The sequence below is a fragment of the Girardinichthys multiradiatus genome, chromosome 1 (assembly GCF_021462225.1).
Source record: "Girardinichthys multiradiatus isolate DD_20200921_A chromosome 1, DD_fGirMul_XY1, whole genome shotgun sequence".
NCBI lineage: Eukaryota > Metazoa > Chordata > Actinopteri > Cyprinodontiformes > Goodeidae > Girardinichthys > Girardinichthys multiradiatus.
In genome coordinates, this window is record NC_061794.1 from 25,873,168 (window position 1) to 25,892,350 (window position 19,183).

At 39.9% G+C, this 19,183-nt stretch overlaps 2 protein-coding genes across 3 annotated transcripts; both read left to right on the forward strand.

Moving 5' to 3' along the window:
* The first annotated feature begins 470 nt into the window (after positions 1-470).
* hoxc13a (homeobox C13a) lies at positions 471-4,274 on the forward strand. The gene is made up of 2 exons (XM_047376562.1): positions 471-1,298; positions 3,231-4,274. The coding sequence occupies exons 1-2, from the start codon at positions 635-637 to the stop codon at positions 3,485-3,487; spliced, it is 921 nt and encodes a 306-aa protein (XP_047232518.1). The 5' UTR covers positions 471-634; the 3' UTR covers positions 3,488-4,274.
* Positions 4,275-11,072: 6,798 nt separating this feature from the next.
* Positions 11,073-14,735, forward strand: hoxc12a (homeobox C12a). 2 transcript variants are annotated; one of them, XM_047376601.1, is made up of 3 exons: positions 11,073-11,750; positions 12,720-12,979; positions 13,097-14,735. In XM_047376601.1, the coding sequence occupies exons 1-2, from the start codon at positions 11,168-11,170 to the stop codon at positions 12,956-12,958; spliced, it is 822 nt and encodes a 273-aa protein (XP_047232557.1). In that variant the 5' UTR covers positions 11,073-11,167; the 3' UTR covers positions 12,959-12,979; positions 13,097-14,735. The 2 variants fall into 2 exon arrangements, with proteins under 2 accessions (XP_047232557.1, XP_047232550.1); XM_047376594.1 differs by having other exon boundaries at positions 11,074-11,750; positions 12,720-14,735.
* Positions 14,736-19,183: the final 4,448 nt, after the last annotated feature.

Consider the following 19,183-nt stretch of genomic DNA (forward strand, 5'->3'; position numbering starts at 1 on the left):
CACGCTTTGCATTAATATTTCACAATTTCTAAGACACCATACTCACTTTAGTATAAGCCAAAGTAGATTAATTAATAAATATGCATTTTAATATTCAAGGCAAGTCTCAACAGGAACACATTGCTTGCGTAAAGGACTGAACCAAATGCACTTTTGCGCATTGCGCTCCGACTCAAATGAATAAAAAACGCATTTATTTTCTTTTATAAAACAAACTTGCGTCATCTTTTACATCTTTAAACTGCTTCGTGTATTATAACGCTGGTATACATTCTCGCTCAGTTCACAGAGTCGGCTGAATGTCTCAGATTGTTTTCGTTTGGCAGTGCTCTGTAGCGTCTCCTGAACTTCCCTTTAAGGGTGTGGGTCTAGCTGACTTAAACCAATGGTGTGACTCGGCTTTCTTTGGGGGAAAACGGTGACATGCGAGGCAGTGGGTCTTTAAAGAAGCTGCTCTGCCCCTGCTCTCAAGCCCAATCTCGCAGGACTTGTTAGCGTATCACGTGCCAGACTCTTAATGAAGTGGACACACAGTTGGGCCCGGTGTGCGCATGCGCTCGGTGTAAAATGTAGTTGGAAATGAGGTGTCCGTCTTGGAGTAGTCGACTTTTAAAAAGCATCGGCAGCCCGTGATATGACGACTTCGCTGGTTCTGCATCCACGCTGGGCGGACACCTTGATGTACGTTTATGAAAAAAGCCCGAATGAAAGCAGCCAGAATAAAAGCCAAACAATGGAGGGACTGAGCGGTAATTGCCCTGCGACCCACTGTAGGGACCTGATGTCGCACCCCGCGCTGGGACGACATTCTGGCTCCATAGCGACCCACCAGGGCTCCGTCTACTCGGATATTTCCTCTCCAGACAGCGGCCGGCAGTGTCCCGCTCCCCAAACGTCTTCGAGCGCGTCTCTGAGCTACGGCTACCCCTTTGGAAACCCATATTACGGCTGTAGATTATCCCACTCGCACAACGTGAACTTGCAGCAGAAGCCCTGCTCGTACCACCCCGCGGAGAAATACGCCGAGCCCAGCACGGCTCTCCCCACAGAAGAACTGTCAACCAGGGCGAAAGAGTTTGCTTTCTACCCGAGTTTCGCTAGCTCGTACCAGGCCGTCCCCGGATATCTGGACGTGTCGGTGGTGCCCGGGATCAGCGCCCATCCTGAGCCGCGACACGACGCCCTGATCCCCATGGAGGGCTACCAGCATTGGGCTCTCTCCAACGGCTGGGATGGACAGGTGTACTGCTCTAAAGAGCAAACGCAGTCAACTCATCTCTGGAAATCACCTTTCCCAGGTATGGATTTATTAAAGCTATTTCCATTAAGCAGGCTTGTACGAAAATTTAACACGTGTTATCACATTAAAAGCATTACTTAAATGCAAGCAGACAAGTTTTCTGTGCTGACATTCAAATGCTTTGATCATATTTATGTTATTTAGTGTTGAACTGTCTTTTCTATGCTATAAACTTTAACAAAGTTACATTTTTAAACCATAAAGAACATTTTCTAATTTCACTGCCATTGTGTTTTCAAAGATTATAAAGAAATCACACGTTGACAGATTCCAGTGAATTTCTTTTTATTCCATTAAATGCTAAATAATCTGTTTAAAAAAAAACAAATGAAGATGGAAGATGCACAATAACACATGCATATTAATATGAGAATCAACTAACTTTTTCAGCTGCATGACTCTCTGATTATATTCTGAGCATTGTGCTTTGCACAGTCACATGATGAATGGGACTAAGTTTGCTGTCACGTAGAATATAAAGGTACATCACTGCATACCTTTGCCCCCTGTATGACAATATAGTGACTGAGCTACAGCCTGCTTGGTTTGGACTGGGGCAGTAAATCTCTGCGCCCTGCGGTGCGGTTTTTTTTTTTTTTTTTTGCATACAGGCCAGTCTGGATTTATGTAGAACATTTGCATTGCCATCAAGACAGATGAACGGTTCACAATCGCGAATCATTTCACGTTATTTATCATTAAGGCTTGCATTTTGTTATCATGTGGTGAACTAGTCACTCGCTGCAGCACGCAGCTCATTTTGCCTTTATGATCTTTATGAAATCTGTAGCTATTTTAATTGCACATAGGGACAATCCCCCCATCTCCCCCCTTCAGCCCCCTACTCTAATTTTTTATGTTGCAAATATATTGGAGCAAGCACGGGCACGCTGTCAAGCAAGCGCGCTCACGTGCTCAAACACACAAAATGACGTCCTCCCACATAAACACAACCGCACAACTGCAAGAAAATAGGAAAACTGTGTGGAAACTCTCAGCACCACTCCAAATTTGCACTTTAGTCATTGTTTAATACTTTATTTAGGAGAAAAAACAAACAAAAATATTAAGATCTTTGAATATAGACTGAGTTAAATAAAGATATTCTGTTAGAATTTTGAGGGAAAAATGAATCCCACCACCTATTTAGATTTAAAGAGGAATAAAATCTGTATGTTCCATAGTTTGCTTGAAAGTGGATGTTTTTTTTTCTCTTTTTTTGCAGCTTCAAATTCATTTTTGTGAAATTTAGCATTTTATAACAAATTAGGCAACTATTGCAAAAAACTATTTGCAAGCCATATGTTAGGCTGTTTGAATGAGTACCAATAAACTCCAAGTTCCTATACATGAAGTTTCCTCATACGCGTAACTTTATACATGTAAAAAGTAACTAATTAAATAATTATAAAAAGCTCGATTTAGTTGGAAGATTTTTTTAGGCAATTAGCAGCTTTCCAAACAGGTACTTCCTGAGTTACCCTGCTCTGCAAACCAGAAATACAATGTCCTTTTTATCCCTATCTTAACGAGAGCATTTTTTCCAAGATGCCATTAACAATAATTGTTACACTGGTTTGTAGATCTAATCAGCAAGCAAATTAAGTACACTGCAGTTTAAAGGAGAAGCAATGATTACTTGGCGCCGGAAAGGCTGTTTGACTGTAGATTTCCTGCAGGTTGATGCTTGGTGTTATTTACAGAAACAAAGGATAGTGAGGAGTTCTGTGATTATTTTTGTTTTATTTTTTAGAATAAATAATTGATTTATTGCAAAGGTCAGGTGCAACACACCTGAGGACAACATACACACTTGCACACTGTTTCAGAGTTTTAATTTGTTTTGTTTTTTTCACCAACTGCACTTTCCCTGACTGTGTGTTATATATTTTGCACAAAGTCTGAAATTATCCCTTTATTTCTTTTGCAGACGTCGTGCCCCTACAGCCCGAGGTAAGCAGTTACCGTCGCGGGCGCAAAAAGCGCGTCCCTTACACCAAGATCCAGCTCAAAGAGCTGGAGAAGGAATACGCGGCCAGCAAGTTTATCACCAAAGACAAGAGAAGGCGCATCTCGGCCACCACCAACCTCTCGGAGCGACAGGTCACCATCTGGTTCCAGAACCGGCGGGTCAAGGAGAAAAAATTTGTCAGCAAATCCAAGAGCAATCACATCCACACCACTTGATAAGGACGGAGGCTACACCTCAAACCTTCCCGAACCAACACGCCATCTGTTTACCTCTCGCATTGAAGATCGTGGCTGACGAACATTTAACTTTTTTATTTTTGTTGGTGTTGTTTTGGTCGGGTGTGTTTTAATCTTCTAATTTAAGTTCCAACATGAACCACCGACCATGTCAACAGCCCCCCTTCCAGTTCTCAGTTTAGAGATAACCCTCTAAAAACTGTGAAAATGTTGAAAGTTCACTTTGATTTTGTTTTATAGGAATGTACATATATAAATATATAATATTTAAATCGCCATCTGTATTTCAAAGACAAGTATTGCGTGATTTATTTTTTTTCTTCTTCAAGGCTGAATCTTTAAAAGGACCGACGACATCTCAAAGTACTCGCAATGGGGGAGATCAAAATCAAAGGAAACTGTTGTCATTTTAATGAGGTTGATCACCATATAGACAACATAAGTCGAACTTCAGACTTTAATCAGTTTCCACAACTGAAATTGAAGACTTTTGGTAGAAAGAATGATTTTAAAAAGAAAAAAAAAAAGAAAATTTCGTCTGAATTTGAAAAACAATGTTCCTCTATGTGGGATATGTTCTGTAAAGCCTGGGCTAAAACATAGGCTGCTATGTTGTTAATCTGTATAGTGCAATGCCTCCATTATTTAATTCATAGTATCCTGTACCGGAGTATCATAAACCTGTATGTTTTCATTTATCAGTGAAGGACTCTGTCTCTCATGCAACTGGAATGATTGTAAACCATTAAAGTGAGTATTACATATACATGCACAACCGTTTTATTTTGTTCTGACCTTGTTCGGTGTAACATTGGAGCTATGATCACACGCCGTGTATACGAAGCCTGTATCATTTCTACTTTGGTGCAGTATGTGAACTGTGTTGTGGTGTGGTGTTGAATTGCGTTCTGGTAACAGTGTTTCATAAATAAATGATGATTATGAAAATGCCCGCTCATACTCAAGTCAATGAAGCAGGCGGAGAGTTCCAATTTGTTTCGAGATGCGCAAATCTTAACGGGCTGCAGAACCACTGTACTTTTTTATATTACAACACCAGTATAGCTAATTGTTGGGTAACTAGTAAAGACGTTATTACGCATGAGATGCTGCTAATATATGAGGAGGAAGGGACCAAGTTATTCACAATATACAGTTTTCAGATTTTATCCGTTCAATTTGGTTTGATTTAATCGCATGAAGCCCAATTCTGAAAAAAGTCACTCAAAAGTCTGTTCATGCGCGATTGTTTTAGTTTGTAAAATGTGCGATAAAAGCCGAGAGAAAAATAAAGCAAGTTATGTTTTTTAGTCAAAAAATGTATTCAGCTTATTCCACACTGCAAAAGTAGAAGCATATTCTGACAAAGGCGGTATATTCATATGAACACTTCAACAGCACAGTTTGATTTGCAAATTTGACGTGTTCTCCCAGTTAAACACGTATCCTCTCCCCCCCCCCCCCCCCCCCCCCCACACACACACACACACACACACATACATACACATATATATATACACATATATACACATATATATCTTTGAAGAAACCTGCACTGTATTCCGTACTCGATCTTGGATTGCGGTCAAGGCTTCTGAAACAGGTAGGTTGCACGCAAAATCTGGAGGCTGATGCGTACAATCAGTGGTTTGTTAATCTTTCCTTGTTCTTATTGTTAAAAATCGATTCTTTTTTTATGTAAACTGTCGGATATATTCACAGTTTTAATATCAGAATTTGTCGATTTACTATATTGTTGCTTTTTTAATTCAGTTTGCGTGTGGAATGCACGCAGTTTTATTTTTGCTGCTGGAATTAGGCTGTGTGAAGCACACTCCTGTTTAAATAGGCAATATTAATAAAGATAGGTTAATGAACTGATTGGTACCACGTTACACATAGTCTCTATCACTTGCTTGATATCTATAAATAAATGCAAGCACTTCTCTGTGTTGCTGTAGGAGAAAAACATACATGGTTTTTGCAGCTGCCTGGGTTTCTCTTTAGCCCAGTTAAGCCTCTATAAGCCATATTTACAAAAATGATTGGTGGGAAATACGTGGAAAGTAACATCCACATGCAGCTGTCTCGGGAATCACACACAAGCTGGAGCTAGTTTATTTGAGGGCTTCTTCAGACATGTTCATGTCAAGTCTGTAATTTAGGTTTCTAATTGGAATGAACACTAAGCCGTTTCAGTATATGCCAAAAGGCTAGTTTAGCCTAAAAAGGCACTGGCACGAATATTTAATGTTAATATCTAAACTCTTGTCCCGTTAACTGTAACTTTGCTGAAATTTTGAGAACTGAAAGATTTGGTCTGATTCCACTCATTTGCAGGGCCGTGTCAGTTTTTCCAGCGTCTTCAGATCTTTTTAAAGCTTTTCGTTTGTCTGGGCTCCTGGATTTTCAGTCAGTGTTGACACTTTTGGCTTCTGATTTTGCCCTTGACCATGACTATGTGGTCACTTTGACCTTGACATCACAGAAGATTGTGAATAATAAATAGGGGGCCGGACAGCAGAGTTCGGCGGTTTGTTTGTGGGCAAACAAGGTGTTATTTCCCCCGTCTAGACAGCCGGGGCCTAATGGCATGCCATAAATTCATAAAAATGGGAAGTGTAGCGATATCCTTTGACCCGCGTTTTTCTGACCATCTATGGGAGCTCTGCGCCGGCGTTCGGGCTGTTTTCAGTTTTGGGGAAGTGCGCAAAAAAGTATAGTAATACTCATCGTGGTCCTAAGCCTCTGCGAGCCAGCAATAGTTTCATGCAGTCATCACGAGGTGTGTGTGTGTCTGTGTGTGTGTTATTGACCACGACGGACAGGTAGGACTTTTAACATCTCATACCAACAGCAGCAATCTGCAGCAACCGGCCACACCATCAGCACAGCAAGAGGAAATAATATCCCGACATCGCCCACAATATAACCATTAAAGGTAGGGTTGCTTTCCTCGTATTTTGACGGTAGGCTCACATGTACTTTGTTTTATGACTTTTTGACATTAAAAAAAGCTTTTAGTTGAGCAAACAAATCTGGTTTGTGGGAAGATGGATTGTTATGCGGATAAAAAAAGGACTAAAGTTGAAAAAAGTTGTTTTTTTTAAACATTTATTTTTAACTCTTGGTAATACGCAACATTATCAGAGGAGTGATTTCCTAAATTTGTATTATCTTCCATACCAAAGCAGGAGACGCGTGGATCAGAAAGTCTAAGACCCAAACATTATCAACTAAAATAAGCTTTAATTTTTTTTTATGCTTGAATTTGAAGAGATGTATTAAATTACTTGAGCTTTTTGTTAGGCGTAATTTAAATCCAAGTAAAAACACTATATAAGAAATAGTTATGCTCGTATATTCCAAATATGTGGACTTGTAGAAGAAAATCTCAGCAGACATGAATAACTTCATGTTAGTTATGTTAATGTTTTCCCCGCTGTAATTTCTCTTATTGAAAAACCAACGCCCTCGATCAACATTTAAATTGCTCAAACAACAAAACAAAAAAAAAAGGTTCCAACGTTTGGACTCATGACTTTTTTATTTCTAAGTACTAAAAATGTTGTGACTTTTGAACCAATTAGACACTGATCTTGCCTTCAAATCACAGAATGAGTAAAATAAAGTTGCCTTGTTTATGGCTGCAGGCCGCTGCCAAACACTGACATGAGGAAGGGGGCTGATAACCTCTGGTGGTGACCAGAGGAAAATATCAGGAAGTGCTTCAAGTGTTTCTTATTTAGGGAGCATTCTGCTCACTCAGCTGATTTTATCACAGTTTTAATTTAAACATACTGCTGCAGTTTATTTTCTTGCGTTAGATACTATGCATTAATGTACTGTTTCAATATATTTATTAAATATGATCTCCTTTGACGTTTTGATTGAAACTTATTTTTCATTTTTGAAGTTGAAAGTCCGGCTAAAGCACATTAAAATTAAGGTTTCCTCTAGTCTCCCCTGACTGTTTTCATTGTCTTAATGTGGGATTCCTGTTTAGATAAAACGTTCACAGTATAAAAACCTACAGCATAGTTTTGCACTTTATTAGTTCTATTATAAGACAATATTTAACTTGTTTTCAACAATTCTAGAGTACTTTTAAAAACAGCAGAAGTTGACCGAATGTCCAGTGAAGAAAAAAAGGAAGAAAATATATACATATACATACGTGTAATAAAAGACAGCCCTTTTATCTCTATATATTTTAATTTGAATGTATTATAACTTTGTCCAGGGTGTACCCTGCCTCTCGCCCATAGACTGCTGGAGATAGGCACCAGCTTTCCCGTGACCCACTATGGAATAAGCGGTAGAAAATGACTGACTGACTGTATTATAACTGTATTTTGTAGCTGTTTCATTTTCTTGTTTTCATTTTGAATTATAAAATCACTGAACACTTTTTTTTTTTTTTTTTTTTTTTACAGAGAAGTTGCTTTTTAGTTTAATTTAGTTTAATCCATCTGTGCATTGTACGATTTATTATCTGTTTTACCAATATTGGTACCTTGTCTTTAAAACATGTATTTAAAGATGAAACAACATAAAAGTTGTTTAGCAAAGTTTTACAAATTTGAATTGAATTAAATCTCCATATCTAAAGCATTGTTGAATGAGATTACATTTAAATGTGTTTACAAATATTATGACTGAAGACATTGCATGTTGACACACACACACACACACACACACACACACACAAACACACACACACACACACACACACACACACACACACTCACGCATGTACGCACAAGTGATAAACACATCATAAGCAAACACACAAACAAACGACACAATTTATTAAAATTTGTTTGAATCAGGAGGTTAAAATTTAAACCCTAATTCATCCTGTTTGTCGCCTGGCTCATATGCAAAGTTTTTTTTTTTTTTGCATTCAGTCGGTCAAGTTCAACTTTTTAAAATCAAGGCAATGAAACACATGACTTATTCTTGGTGCTAGTTTGTCTCCTCAATTCTTCATAATCTTTATTGAATTATTAGGAGTTTGCTTTGTTTTATTACAACTTTGAAATTTGACTTTTAAACCCTCATGATTTAATTATTTATAAGGACAATTGTACTAATGTATAATAATTTTAACTTGGGCACAGTTACCCTGGATGAGTTTATTGGTCTAAAATAAAACTTTTGCTTGTTCTTGGTAGTTGTAGATGATTAAAATAAAGATTGCCCAAATGTTTTAACTGAAGTATGGACACTTCTGTGCATTCTTTAGCTTTCCTTGGTGGGTTTGTTTCCTCAGAAGGGAGTTTTACAGAGCTTCCGCAGGGCAATAACGGTGGAAAGCTGCCCGCAGAGAATCAAAGACAGAAAAGAAGGAAGAAAAGGCTTTTGTTTAGGCTATTGCCCTGTCTGGGCAGGACGGTGGATTCCAGGCGGCTCATTTCAATATGGAGCAGACAGTGTACTAGACAGTGACCTTGACGGTGCTCGGTTTGCCTTTATTTATTTTTTTTATTAAGGGGATTTTTTTGATTATGTTGTTACATATCAGGGTCAGATACTCGAACAGACACACGTTTGTTTGCATCTGTGGGACGGAGGCACGGAGAGACGAGGCAGGGAGCCGCAACGCATAGCCTCTTCTCCCCCCGAGGTAAAGCAGCTACTACCAGTCTGCACCTTGCTCCTCTGCATGGGCCTGCTTGGTTGCCATCACCGATTCACTTCTGGTAGCCTTTCCAACAAAACGAGAAGCCGCGAAGGAGCATAGCTGCGCGATCACAATATGTTGGACTAACTCGCCGCACGCATTGCGAGACTCACTAACTAGATGAAAGAATGTGCAGTGATAGGAGCCGCAGCAGAGAGTGAGAACCAGCAGCCTGTCCTGTTAAAAACATCTGATATGTGTCTGTCTATTTAAGGCCAGAGCGCGGCTCGGTGCCTTTGGATTGCGAGAGGATGTGTGGTCAAAAGTGACAGATACGGCTATCACATATCGGCTGACTTGCAAGTCGTTCCCAAACAAGTGTTTAAATGAATGCTGGAGCTCTCACATAACACCTCATTGGCAAATTTTGTGGCATGAAACTAGGACTGTCTAGCACGCATGTGCAACTCTGTGACAGCCCTGCACATTTCTCTCAATACTTAAATGCATCAGTAGAATGAATTGATTTGATTGAAGTTGTCTTTTAATATGACCTATGTCGTGTTTCTGTTATATTTGTAATTATTCCATAAGTTTAGAGAGTTATTTTGCCCGGCAGCAGAAAGGGATTTCCACGTATTTTTTATACATTAACTTGAACTACCACGGTTTGTCCTCATCAAATGCTGCAAATATTTGCTGCGATAATTTGTTTGCTTGTGGGTGCATGATTTGTATTACTTTTAAAATAGAGCATTAGAGTTCAACATCAAGTTCAACGCACCGTGACTCTGCGTTTTGAACTTGATTTAACGCAGCGCGCGTCCTTGGCAGCATGTGAAATATATTCAAATATAGTTTTTTCATACTCTGCTCCTTTATTATCTCTTAATTTAAAGTACTTCTCACTTATGTTATTCTACTTTCGTTTTCAACGGATAGTAGCATCACAGAGCCAAACACTGAGCTATGACCTTTTTTGACTCACACATAAGGATTTTGCGTTGGAAAAAGTTATTCTAACAAATTTCATACTGTACCAGTTCAATATAGAGCTGGTATTATTTTACTTATATTGATCATAGGGACAATCGTCAACGCCTTGGTACGAGTGTGCATCAGACTGATGACTGCAACATTGCAGAATTTATTTAAAATCTGCTTTTGCCCTTTTTCCATCATGTGCATTGAAACCAAAGGTGAGTTTTCTTCCATATTTGCTCAGTGTCTTCACACTCGTTTCTACAAATCAACTAATTAGTGCGATATAAAGCAGAGGGCCCCTCCGCTGATTGAATCAGTTAAGTGCCCTCTGATATCTTGTAAAATTCATATAAAAGAATTGCGAGAGGTGTAACTATCCCACCAGAGTTTGGCCGGCAACGTTTATTGGAGGTATCTGTTAAAGTTGCTCATGTGAGGTGTACTAGAGAATATGAAGTGAAATATACGCTCTTAAAGTAACCTTGTAGAATATCGTCTTCTTTTTTTACAGAGCCAGTGGCTTCAACTCGCTGACCCCGTTACTGTAAATATGAGCAATGAGGATCAGTCTTTTTCTTAAAACAAGCTTGTAAATTGGGACATCACGGTTTTATATGACACAAAATTCTACCATAATTTGTTAGAAAACAAGAAGTCGCATACGCACCCTCTCCCCGAAGAAAAAATAGTTTTCATAAGAAAAAAACTTTTGCCAGCATATAAAGATATTAAACGAGGCCGTGGACAGTTCGACTTGTGCCAATGGAAAAGCGGCTCCCTTCTGGAGCTGCAGAGAGAGAGAGGAAAAAAACAAGACTCCATATTTTAAATAAAAGCTTTATAGTATTTTTTAAAAAGCATATAAACCGTTGTAATACAGAAGTTAATGTTTTGTTTTGTCTGAGATGGAGCAAGTGGGTGGTACCATGTGGACCACAAGTTGGCCTGGCCACGTGGTGTCGGTATAACCAATCAGGCGCGGCTCCAGGTTTAACTATGTTAAATGTCAGATTGCAATAAACTAGAAGCTGTTGGTCGGGCCCGCGGAAATGGGCGAGCATAATCTCCTTAATCCAGGGTTTGTAGGACCTCTGGTAAACATTCACACGGGAGACACGTTTTACTTTCCGAATTTTAGAGCCTCAGGGGGACAGCTGGCGGGGCTACCGTCTCTCTCCTACCCGAGAAGGGACAATGTTTGCTCCCTCCCGTGGAACCCTTCGGAGCCGTGCAATGGATACTCTCAATCCTACTTTAGCAGCCCGGTGTCTATTAACCCTTCCTTCAATCGGTCGTGTGAGATCACCAGACCAGAGGAGGGCAAGTGTTACTACAACAACGGTAACAGGGAGACCTGCTCAGGTGGCAACGGCGGCAGCGGCAGCCTCAAACGGGAGGACAGGGCGAGGGACACATCTGACCACGGGATGCACGCCGGGATTGCGGGCGGCGTCGCCTTCTCCAAATATGAGTACGGAACGGAGCAGCTCACGCAGGATCCGCCGTCCTGTCAGTCAATGGAGTCCGACTCCAGCTCCTCTCTGCTGAATGAGAGCGGCAAGCCTCCATCCAGCAACACACAGACCCTGGTGTCACCGGGAAGCCTTTCAGGCAACATAGCCGCAGGCGGAGGTGGGTGCTCCTTATTCATTTATACATAAAACAAATAATGCCACAATAAACACACTGTTACTTTATTTATAATATGACTAAATGTATATCCGCATACGGAGGGGCTATTATCTTGATGCACATCTTGCAGGCTTTTTAGCCTGCTGGAAACATGCGTGGTGCGCACACGCCACTAGGGGTTGCCCTAAAATACCCCATGCACCATGTGGCTGCCTGCTATCCAGAAAACCCATTCTGAATTATAGGTGTCTTCACATTTTTTGGCCAAAACATTTAGCTCAGATCATCCAATTTATGCAGCTTAGATGAGCTGATTGGCTCCTTTCTTTCACGATTAAAGCACAGATTTGTGGACTGATTTAGGAGGACAGTCACTTTAGTTGACTGCATCAAAAAAGGAGGGAGTTTTCCTCTTTAATGACTCGTAAACAGAATTAATTTCTGTCGCTGTGGACTCAAGGCGTTTAATATGCTCCCGAAACTCGCAAATAAGTTGGGGTAAATGCTGCAGATACAACTTCAATAATAAAACTTCCTGTGACGTAAAGCTTCGCTTTAGTCTACTATAGCGGCCTCTGTGCAGGGGCATGGAAGAAAACATAAAAGAAAAGGCATGTGGTGAAAATGTTCAGAGAAACTGAATCAATCCCCGTGACCAAAACAGGTCCAGGGTTTGCAGAAGCATGCAGCTTGCAGTGATGCCAATGCAAAAGGCAGCTTTTGCAAAACATTGCAGTTCTCTTTAACTGTCTTAATGCTGCATCACCATCTGACGCAATCCACGCTCTAATTGCGCTCATTTATTGCTTAAATGATTGTTAGAGTGACCTGCCCCCTCTAAGACAACAGATGCCCCCGTAGCTTCGCCATAACCTTGAAGATGACCGTGATTTTGTAGCCTAACTGTGTTGACTAATCCGGTCTTTGACCCCCTTCCTCCTCCTCTTCTCTTCGTGTCCTCTCCTCCAGGCGCCCCGTGGTACCCGATGCACACTCGGACCAGAAAGAAGCGCAAACCCTATTCAAAACTCCAGCTGGCGGAGCTCGAAGGAGAATTCATGCTTAACGAATTCATCACCCGGCAGCGGCGGAGGGAGCTCTCCGACCGCCTGAACCTCAGCGACCAACAAGTGAAGATTTGGTTCCAGAACCGCAGGATGAAGAAGAAGAGACTCATGTTGAGGGAGCAAGCTTTGGCCTACTTTTAGAGACATGCGTGATATAGAAAGGTGAAACGATAGGCAGTAAAAAAAATAAAAATAAAATAAAAAAGCCAAGCCTTCTACACTCCCTTAGGTCTTCTGTCAATGCATGCACTCATCTATCCATCTTTGTTCAAATTGCAGGTTATCATTACCTCCTTTCTGCTGGATTATCTCTAAAGTTGTTCCTCCAAAAAATACAAGACACTATCTGGCGTCCTAAAAGATGCACTGCACATCAGTGAGCCTCGAGGTTTGGCGTAATGGCACAAAAAAAAAAAAACTGTGAAAATGTGTGTTGTTTTCTCTGCAGGCTTCCCCTCATTGACCTAGCAATAGATAATTGTTCAGGCAATATGACATCAGTCACTCTGAGAAATCGGGGCGGAGGAGAGGCCATTCAAGGCAGAAATCTTAGGATAGGGCCTAAAAATATCCGTGAAGTCAAACAGTCTGACTGCATGGCATCCGCGCTCGAATGTCTTTATAATTCCTTCAGTTAAGATCTGAAGAAGGATCATTTCCATCCCGACTGGTTTATGCGTCCTTTCTTGTAATTTGTCGCTTAAGAGAAGGATTCCCATGTTTTTATTATTATTTTTTTTACGTGTGTGCACGTTCACGGTCACGGACAGGAGTACCAAAAGTCTGGGTCTCTGCATGACAGAGGAGAGGCAACACTAAGATAAAAAAATGACATAAAGTGAGTTTGATTAAGTGCAAACAAGTTTCGTCTTTTTTATTCTTCTACTTTTATTACCTTTCAACTTGTCTTAACAACAAACCACTGGGTCACATATGCGTGTTCACGGTTCTGGACTGGGCTGCTACGATAAAAGAAAAAAAAAAGGTCCAGACTCATGCCAGCGAAAGCCCAAAAAGGATGTCCAGTTCAACTTAATCCGCGAGCTGTCACTTACTTAAAGTGCGGATATACGCTTTCAGGCCAAAAAAGAGCATTTTTGAAACTTATTGGTGCTCATAATACTAAATAAATGTATATACAATAAAATAATAAAATAAAAATAGTAAAAGAACTTTCAAGCCTCTGAGTGTGTTGCCCCTTCGATGTGGGTGCAACCGCAGCGTATTATCGGTTATGTATTATGAGTAAGCTAACTAAAACGTTTGCAGCATGTTATTGATGTGAAAGTGCTACAAGTCGTGTTCTGCGGGACACTGTTTCTGTAGGTGACCTTTTGTACCTTTTCTTTTTTGAACAAATCAAAAACCACCAATATTAAAACGTTTTGAAATAAGCGCCTTCAAAGAATGTATTATTATTATTATTATTAGGTGGCAGGGACGGACAGCCGCCTAGGCCGACCTAATGTACTTGCAGTGTTGTCTTCGTTCTTACCTTGTCCTCGTGTATAACTTTGTAAAATGAAAATATAACCATTATTAGTATTCGCATCCTATTTTGAGGATCCCTTATCGCTATGTAATAGTGCTTTATGTTGATCGTCTTGTTCAATACATCATTCCATATATATATATATATATAGCCAGTTTGTTACTGTAAGGGCAGGGAGGGGAGGTATAGACCGACATGCAGAATGATTATAAAAAATGTAAAATTTTGTTATTTTTTACCATTCATGACATTTAAAGAAACTCTGTTTTAGCGTGGTAGTTGTCCATGATAGTACCTTTCATGATGTCGCCCACCTATTGCATTCCTTCCTTTGCGCTTGTAAGGATTGCTACGTTGTCTTGTAAAAGTAATATTGATATGAATGTATATGCGTAAGGTCTTCAATAAACAGCATATTGAAACGTTTATTGGTGTTACATCAGTTTGTTATTGCACACTTCCTTTCTGAATATTCAGCCTGAAACAAAACACAAAGAGATCTGGCTCTCTGGTGGGATCACTTTATTAGACCTGACCTGGAAATAAAATAAAAAAAAAGCAACAATTAAATGCAGTTCTGAAGATTAACTGGACAATTTGAGGATTTAATAGAGTGTTTTGCAGGCGTGTTGCGCACGGAGGCTCTATAGAAGCCCACAGAGGTTGGCCTAATTTTATTGTGGCCGCCAGAAATACAAAAGTAGGTTATAGGTAGCTTTGATATGGCCATGCAAAATGGCGGCCAGGTTTATATTGTACACCCTATATGTTGCAATCAATTTTAATCCATAATTTGTGGAAATCTGCCTTTATTTTCAGCAAAACCCCATTTCACTTTGTTTTAAAAAAAAAAACTAAAGTTTGACCTGATCAGTGTCGCTGCTATGCTACAAGTCTATAACGTCGCAGCTAAACACGCAATAGCTCTGTAAACCAGTAATAGGGTTACACCCCAGTGCTTCATATATGTGTAAGCCCTTTCGGAGTGGCCTTTGTTTTACTGGTGCATCCCTGCGGTTTGCGCGAGCGAGTAAAACTCGCTGAAATTACACATCAAAACAGGGTTTTTATTAAATAACACCGGCTAAACATTATTTCTCAGAGTTTTAAAGCTACATGGGGTTTTATCTTATAAGCACTTCTGGGGTCCACAAGGCTCTCCCTGCTGGCAGTGAAGTGCAAAGCCACACAGTGGGTGAGCAGTGTTTTTCTATCAGAAAACTAACGGGGCGTTTGTCTTCAGCAGCTTGCAGTCTCAGTTAAGTGAAGTATGTTCTTTGGAAGAACCTTGTGCTATCTCAGTGTTAAGATCAGATGTTGCCTTTGCAGTGAACTGTGAACAAGCTGCGTCTGCAACCGAATTACCGCAGCTAATCCTCCTCTGCATTATACCAAAATTTAGCTTCCTTAATGCAAATATAAAAGTTATTTCGCTCATTACGTACCATAGTGCCCTAGAATAGGCCTTACAATGAAGGATTCGGTGTATTACAGATTCTGTTTTACAGTAGTTTTATTGTTTATTGTTCTGCCATTGTTGCAGTTTCTGATAGCTGTGCGCCTATACTTCACAGTGAAACCACACTTTCGGCTTTGGGTGTTTTCTGCCAACCACATAAATACCATTCAATAAATTCATCATAGTATTGCACAGTTGCCTTGGCAGCAAGCGTGAAATTCATAAAAGCGTTGCAACATCCTAAATGAAACAAATGAAAAGGGAATGTCTCGATTCAGGTGTGCTGGCACTTTGGTCAAGTTAATAATAATAATAACAGTATAAAAATCACAATAACAATTCATGTAATGTAAAAATAATGGTTTTAGGAAATGCCTTGGTAGACATGTGGTAATTTTGCAATTGTACCAGGATATTTTTATGAGATTTGATGGCTAAATCAAAAGGTGTTATAAAAATGAATCTCATACTCTGGTTTAGTGTTTGAAAGAAAAAAGGAGAAAAGCTCTCTTATGTTCACTTACTCGTCGGATTAAAGATGGCCTAAAAACCATTTCATTTGTCTACTCTGATTTATAAGAGCCGTGTGTAAAGACATATTCTATCAAGGGAACTTGAATAATTCCCTTTAGCAATAGGAGATAAATCCGCGCGTAAGGCACCCTTTTTGTCTGTTTTTAAAGCTGCGATTGACTATGTAAATGAAAATTTACTGTCTGATAATAGGGGGAGATTTGTTTTGGTTCCAGAATGTAATGAACTTAGATGAATAATAAATACTCAAATGAAAAAAAAAAAAATATTGGAATGTTTTTCATCAGTTTGTTGAATTTGATCGTCGAGACAACAAAACAAACGTTTGTGTGCCTTCTTAACTTGGTTAGAGCCAAATTAAAAAAGGAAAATTGCACCATAAGGTTTAGGAGCACTTCTGTTTCCTTCATGGTAAACTGGGCCACAACTCGGGTTCACTGATTCCCTTTAAACTGAATCAAAGCTGCGAGAACTCTAGAAATGGAGGTTCCAAAAGCTGCGTCTTTCTGCTTTTGAACTTGGGAAATGCTTTACATGAAACTGCTGATGTGGAGAAGACGACAAGGGACAAAACAGATTATCCATTTGTCGTGATTTGTAACAAACAGCAACAGATTACTGTTCAGTAAACTGAGGAATTCAGGTCTTGAGCAGAAACAGTTAACATAATTTATTTATCTAAATGCATTTGGATTGTGAAGGGGGGAAAGCGTGGGCATCCAAGCAAGCTGAGCACAGTGACGCTGTGTTTCCCCGCTGTGATTAAACGCTGGTTTAATTTGCAGCCCAGTAATGGTGTATAAATCGGTTGGATTATTGTTACGGAAATACTTGGCAGAGAGGTTCTTGCACACGCGAGTATCTAATGATTTAATTTTTTTATTGATGTTATTTTTTTTTTTACTTCTGTGGCATGTGCTGGAACCACGAACTGCACCCCTTTACCTGTCATTTCTTTTTACACCAATACCAAAGCAAGTTTGCTAAAGAAAACATGGTTTTTATATATGGTTAATGGGGATAGAGCAGTTAGCCAAGGTTGGCTCTTGTCTTTGCGCACGACCTTCGGATATTTGGCTTTGCAGCGATTTTACAATCTCTCTTTCACTGCTCTTGAGCACTTTTGACTTTGAGACTGGCTAAATCCTTTTATGGCGGCCAGTCCCCGCGTCCCAAAGGTCAGTGAGCTTCACAGTGCCCTTCGCAGAGAACTTGTGTGGCATGCGTCTACGTCCCCCGCCGCCCCGTCTTCCGTTTATGGCACAAAGCTGGCCAGAGGAACAGAAAGCAGTGTTATTCCTGGTAAAGTGTTTCTGTTTGGGGAGTGTTATGTGCGTGTTGCCGTGTGTGTATGTGTGTGTGTGTGTGTGTGTTTGTTTGTGTGTGTGTGTGTGTGTGTGTGCGTGCGTGCGTGCGTGTGTGTGTGTTTGTGTGTGTATGTGTGTGTGTGTGTGTGTGTGTGTGTGTGTGTGTGCTAAAATGTGTGTGCGTGTGTGCAGCAGCGTGACCAAGAGTGCGGGAATGGCCGTGTTTGTTTCATAGAAGAGTGTCAATGTAATAAAGAGAGGATAGGTAGGATACTTAACGTCGGAGATCCATATCGTTTTACGTCTCGCAGAACTGTCATGTATTGATTTTAGAATGATCTGAAATGAGTTCTCAATGAGCTCGCAATTTTCCCTGAAATGTGGCATCGTATTAATTTGTTTTTCAGCAGCATCGGGTGTACAACAAATCCTAAAGTGGGCCGGGAGGGTTTCAGTGGCGCCACAACAGCATCGTGGCTCTTTTTCAACCCGGTTGTCTCTGGTGTAAATGGATTCCGAATAAATCACTTTTTTAAATTATTCACAATTAGGGGTTCATTTTTTGCAGCTTTTATCTACGAGTCTCAGTGCCATTTCAATCAATTTAGACTATGTGTGTTCTTTTTGAGAAATCTAGTATTTTTTTGGATAAGCACCATCCGGACCTCCACGCAACCATGAAGGTCAAGTATGCGGTGAGCAGGCAGCTAAATCTGCAGTACCTGCTGAAAGCAGCTTTATATCTAAAGGCACGTTTAGCATCACCTGTTCAAAATGGATTCAAAATGGATGTGCACTGTTTCAGTGCACATGTACTGCAGCTCTGGTCACTATCTTAGACTAAAATAATACAAGAAAATAAGTCTTTACCTGCAGTTTTATTGCTACTTCTGAGGTAATGACGCAGCTTTAACCACCGCAACTCAGTCTGCAAAGCAAGCAAAGCTGTGAACAAGTAAGGAAGCCATTTTTAGTGATGTCGGAAGCATTCAACGCTCGGAGCTTCTAGTTAGAGCTCGCATTATGAGCCATTCCTGTCCAGCAAGGCCACCGAAGACCAAAATAATGCATTTTGACTCTTTCATGCGAAAATAGCAGCCAGAGCGAACTTAGTCTCAGTTAAACAAAAATAAAAAAAAAGATAAATAACATCTCGGTTTGTCACAAGATCATACCCTTTTCAATGTAATAAGCTCATTAAGAAGTTGGGGATCAATTTAAATTAATCAAATGGGTTACAGCACAATTTAAAACTGATTATTTTATAACAAATTGACTGCTGAAAAAGATAAAAAAAGATGTTAACTGATCATTTAAAATGTTAAAAACGTGTAATAGTTTGCACAAATTTTCAAATTCCAAAACTCGTCTATAATTACTCATTTATCGTTGCTGTTGTTTCACATGCGAGTCAAAATTTCAGCCCAATTGTTTAAAGATTGTTTAGAATTTGAAGAGGATGAGTGGTAAAGATATAACATGTGTAGCCTATAATTAACGGTGCGCCTAAAATATATATTTTTTTTTAGCCCGGATTTACTATGCAGTTTGAAAATACTATTTGTTCTGATTTT